Raw genomic sequence first — 4,732 nt, 5'->3', positions numbered from 1 at the left:
TTTCTAACGCTCGTGTCCAGTGGACTTCCTCTCTGCAGACACTTTCAGATGTTTGATTTGATTTGATTTGATGTCTTTATTTGGATCATGTAAAAGTAAAAAAGAAGAAATAGTTATACAAAAAACCCCAAATCCATCAGTTCCATTAACAAGCACTGAAACATTTTACTTTACATGTACTAAAAGGAGTAGGGAGAAGTTTAAACTTATCTAATCTTACCCTTTATTCACTATTTCTTTCTGTTTTGATGTCGACTTACTCAGAAAGTAAAATTTATTAACTGTATTTTAATTAATGATGCACAGAGTTAAAGATTGACTAGCTTTGTTTTCCTTTTACTCAGTTTAAGAGGGATTTTAAGCGTCACTCAGGATCTATTTTTAGGTCTAATTTAACTCAAACAACTTAATCTGAGGCTAACATCAACACTCGAGGTCCCCCACAAGTAAAGCTCTTGATTGTCATCCGAACTGAGATTTAGTCAAAGAGTTCAAACATCCGGATCAAAACTGCTTCTCATGTGTCCTACACACATTTTATAAATGCCAGTTTCTGTAATCTTCAATCAGACGACTGCAGGAGCAAGCAGAGTTTAAAAACAGAGACGTCTTGAAGCAAGGAAATGAAACAGACGATGCTCATTTGGTATTTTAGGAGTGTTAAACTGATACAGTATTGGATTTAAACCCTCAAACACAACAACAAACAGCAGGAGTACACCAGCAAATCCTGTGTCCTGCAAGGTTAAATGACCGTGTTTGTGAAGATAGTTTCCATGCAATGTGAAGTACCTAAATTAGAAGTAAGCAGCATGAAAAGAAAAAGCTAAAGTCTAAAATGGTGCATGCATCTTGAAATCTGCACCCACACTGGTTTCAGGTCTTGCAAAACCTTGGTACATGTGTAACACTGACACCTAGTGGCCAGTTTTTAAAGTGCAACTCTCTCTGAAAGGTAGAAGTACTTCAGTACCCCTGAGCCAAAAAGAAGGAGGTGATTTTAGCTGATTTATTTCAGTTTTTTAAATCTGTTTTTCCAGCTTCTAAACAAAGTAAACGATGAATATAAAAAACAACACAGGACTGATTTTATAACCACATTTATTTCAATATTCAAGGTAACAAAAGGCGCTCGTGTTTCCAAAACCGTGTTTTTAAAAAGCAGATTTCAATAAATACATTTACAAAATAAATTAAAACTGGAGATCCAAACTTCAAGTCCTCAAATGTCTGACTTTCCCAGCAGCTCCTAAACGCATCATCAGAGCAGCTGCAGTGAGCAGATGTTTGAAGTGTCCTGAGGTGACCTTTGACCTCTGAAGGCGGCTGCAGGAGGTGAGTTTGACCTCTGAGCAGCAGGTGGACGGTCCGTCAGGTTCAGAGGAAGGAGCTGAAGATCCTCCTCTCTGCTCCTGTGGAGGGGTGCGGGGAGGGGGACTTGACCTTGGACCCGCTGCGCTGCCTCTTCCTGCGGGCTCGGCGGTTCTTGAACCAAACCTGAAACACAAAGAAGAAGAAGAAGGAGAGTTTAACTACTGATTTAGACATTTTAAATTGGTTTAATAAGTCGGCCTGATGAGGGGGAGCTCAGGAGGGGGGCCTTAAAGACTTAGCTGATTATAAATATTGGGAAAAACCATTTATAGGTCTGTGGGTTTAATATAAAGAGCAGCAGAACATCAAAACAATGCTGAAGTAAGTATGTGATTCGTAGTTCTCAATGTATCTGTTGCAGGAATGTCAAGAAAACTAGGTCCTGATCCAAAACCACTACACCTAGACTAGTTAGATCTGGACTAGAGACTCTACAGACTTCTTAAAACCCAACTTAATTATGTAGTGCATTGTGAAAATGTAAAAAAAATGGCGATTTAACTTTTTTTATTTTCAATAATTTATATTAAATATCGCTTTTCATTGTATTTTCATAAACAGATTAAAGGTTTCTAAAATCTGAAATGGGGTTTTTAAAGAGTTTTTACACTCTTCAGAATAACTTGGTCCAGATTTGACAAGTCTAGGTATTGGGGTTCTGGATCAGGACCTGGTCTTATGTGGTCCAGTCAGGAAAAACTGTGAAATGACCCTTTAATGTGTTTCCCCAGCTAGAATAAATGTTTAAAAATGTGATTCTGTGTTTTAAAGAGTCTGTAGGCTGTCTTAGATTATCTAGACCTAGTCCAGAACAGTAAAGTCCAGGTATAGTGGTTTTGGATCAGGTCCTTGTCCCCTTAATAAAAACAGTTGAATCAGATGCCAACTTCACATCATGGTAAACTTGAGTCTCAGTGTTTAAAACCTCAGACTGATTAAAACCTTCAGACTCACCCTGACGGTCTCCTCACTCAGCCCGGTGCGTCTCGCCACATCTGCGCGCGCATCCACCGTGGGATAGTCCGTGGACTCGAACAGAGCCTCGAGCTGTTTGGACTGACTGTCCGTGAACACCGTCCTCATCCGGGGCTTCTGACGCTGCTGCTGCTGCTGCTGCGGCTGCGCAGACACGGCTGCTTGGTGGTAACATTGATAACCTGCTAAAGAAGAGAAAAGGAAACACTTTATTATTAATAAACATATATATATATATATATTTTATTATTAAACATTTCCTGCAAATTAAATGTAAAAATGTAAGAAAAAATAAAACAAAAATATTTTTACATTCTTTGTAGAATTGCCAAGAGAAACAGCTGCCATGATAATAATGAACAGAACATCATTTAGAAATAGTGATGACACTTACACTAACTGTAGTTAGTTTTTGAAAAGTGCTCTATAAATAAAGATTTATATTATTATTATTTTTAAAATAAAATAATGGAAATAAATATTTAAAAACAAGAAGTGATTTTAAAATAATAATAATGATAATATTTATTTATAGATCACCCTTCAAACAGATCAAATGCAATTCAAAGTTTTTTTTACATCGACTGAAAACAAGAAGTAGAAATAATAATAAAATAAAATATTAAACAGAAATATTAAAAAACAAGAAGTGATTTTATTTCTTCTTCTTGTTTTCAGTCGCTGTGAATAACTTTGAATTGTATTCCTTTGTATGAAAGCTGATCTATAAATAAAGTTTGATTGATTGATTGATAAGTGTCACTCTTCCTTGAATAAATAAAGTTTTCTTTTTCAAACTGAGACACAATAATAAACAGAGACCAGGTTTTGAAGGTGGACCTACCTGTGGGGTCCTGCTGGCTGTAGCGCAGGTAAACTCCTGTGTTTGGATGGAAGCTGAAGTCCCTGTGATGGACTCCGTAAAACGGTTCTCCAAACTTCATCCCCGAGTACTGCAGGCAGCCTGGCACCGAGGCCGGGACCGGGACCGGGACCGGGACCGTGAAGGCCCCAGGAGGTCTGAAGAGCCCTGTGTAATCCGGACTGAAACCCCCGGGGATCCCCTGCAGGTAACCGTCCGGGGCTCGGTGCTTGCTCTGCGGCTTGAGTCCCAGCTGGGGGGACAGGATCCTCTCGATGCTGAAGTCCGTCACTGTGGTCCCGTCCATGATCAGGGTCAGAGTAAAGCTCGTGGACTCTGCAGGGGGTCCAGGAGGAGCTTTAAAGTGTGGCTCCTCCATCAAACACCTGACAGGTCTTTAATGTGTTAATGAGACTCCTGGACTTCAGTGGGACCTGAGAGGACTCTGGACTTTGATTTGACCCCTGACCTCTTTGATGGTTTGAAGTGAGAGATGATGTGATGATGACTGAACATGGAAACTGTTTATTCAACTGTTAACAGCTTCAGTCATCTCATTTGATCTCCAGCTCAGCTGTTAACTTTCCCCTTCCTTCAAAGGAGTTCAATAACAGAAGAACATTAAGTCCATTAGGAGTTATTACTTTGATTATCAGGACTTTATTAAGTCTGTTTCATCAGCTAGTATTGGTTCAATGTGATTCAACTTTACTCTCTGACATTTTTAATCAACCTCTTAACTGAAAATATTCAATATTTGGTCTCTTAAATAAATTAAAAAATGTCTTATAATGAAGTTTAATGTTTTTATTGTACAACCCAATTCCAAACCATGAAACAAATTAATAAACCATTAATAAAATAGTTTACAAATGTTAAAGTGGAAATACTGCAAAGACAATCACATAAATATAAAATGTTAAAACTGACAAATTTATTGTTTTGTGAAAATATTAACTTCTCTTAAATTTGAAACAGCCATGTCTTAGTTTAATGCAGTGACTTCCACTACAGAGTCATGTCTGTTTTTAATGCAGTAACTTCCACTACAGAGTCATGTCTGTTTTTAATGCAGTGACTTCTGCCACAGAGTCATGTCTGTGTTTAATGCAGTGACTTCCACTACAGAGTCATGTCTATGTTTAATGCAGTGACTTCCACTACAGAGTCATGTCTGTGTTTAATGCAGTGACTTCAACTACAGAGTCATGTCTGTGTTTAATGCAGTGACTTCCACTACAGAGTCATGTCTGTGTTTAATGCAGTGACTTCCACTACAGAGTCATGTCTGTTTATAATGCAGTGACTTCCACTACAGAGTCATGTCTGTTTTTAATGCAGTGACTTCCACTACGGAGTCATGTCTGTTTAATGCAGTGACTTCCACTACAGAGTCATGTCTGTGTTTAATGCAGTGACTTCCACTACAGAGTCATGTCTGTTTTTAATGCAGTGACTTCCACTACAGAGTCATGTCTGTTTTTAATGCAGTGACTTCCACTACAGAGTCATGTCTGTTTT

The 4,732-nt window shown here is 38.4% G+C and overlaps 1 protein-coding gene across 2 annotated transcripts; it reads right to left on the bottom strand.

The window, feature by feature from the left end:
• Window positions 1-1,136: 1,136 nt before the first annotated feature.
• Window positions 1,137-3,938, bottom strand: LOC117809433 (homeobox protein goosecoid-like). 2 transcript variants are annotated; one of them, XM_034678981.1, is made up of 3 exons: window positions 3,194-3,938; window positions 2,329-2,534; window positions 1,137-1,497 (listed from the first exon to the last, which is right to left on the bottom strand). In XM_034678981.1, the coding sequence occupies exons 1-3, from the start codon at window positions 3,588-3,590 to the stop codon at window positions 1,378-1,380; spliced, it is 723 nt and encodes a 240-aa protein (XP_034534872.1). In that variant the 5' UTR covers window positions 3,591-3,938; the 3' UTR covers window positions 1,137-1,377. The 2 variants fall into 2 exon arrangements, with proteins under 2 accessions (XP_034534872.1, XP_034534874.1); XM_034678983.1 differs by having other exon boundaries at window positions 2,329-2,531.
• Window positions 3,939-4,732: the final 794 nt, after the last annotated feature.

The sequence above is a fragment of the Notolabrus celidotus genome, unplaced genomic scaffold (genome assembly GCF_009762535.1).
Source record: "Notolabrus celidotus isolate fNotCel1 unplaced genomic scaffold, fNotCel1.pri scaffold_281_arrow_ctg1, whole genome shotgun sequence".
NCBI classification, from domain to species: domain Eukaryota; kingdom Metazoa; phylum Chordata; class Actinopteri; order Labriformes; family Labridae; genus Notolabrus; species Notolabrus celidotus.
Note: the sequence above shows the minus strand (reverse complement) of the source record. Positions and strands in the feature narration are given on the sequence as shown.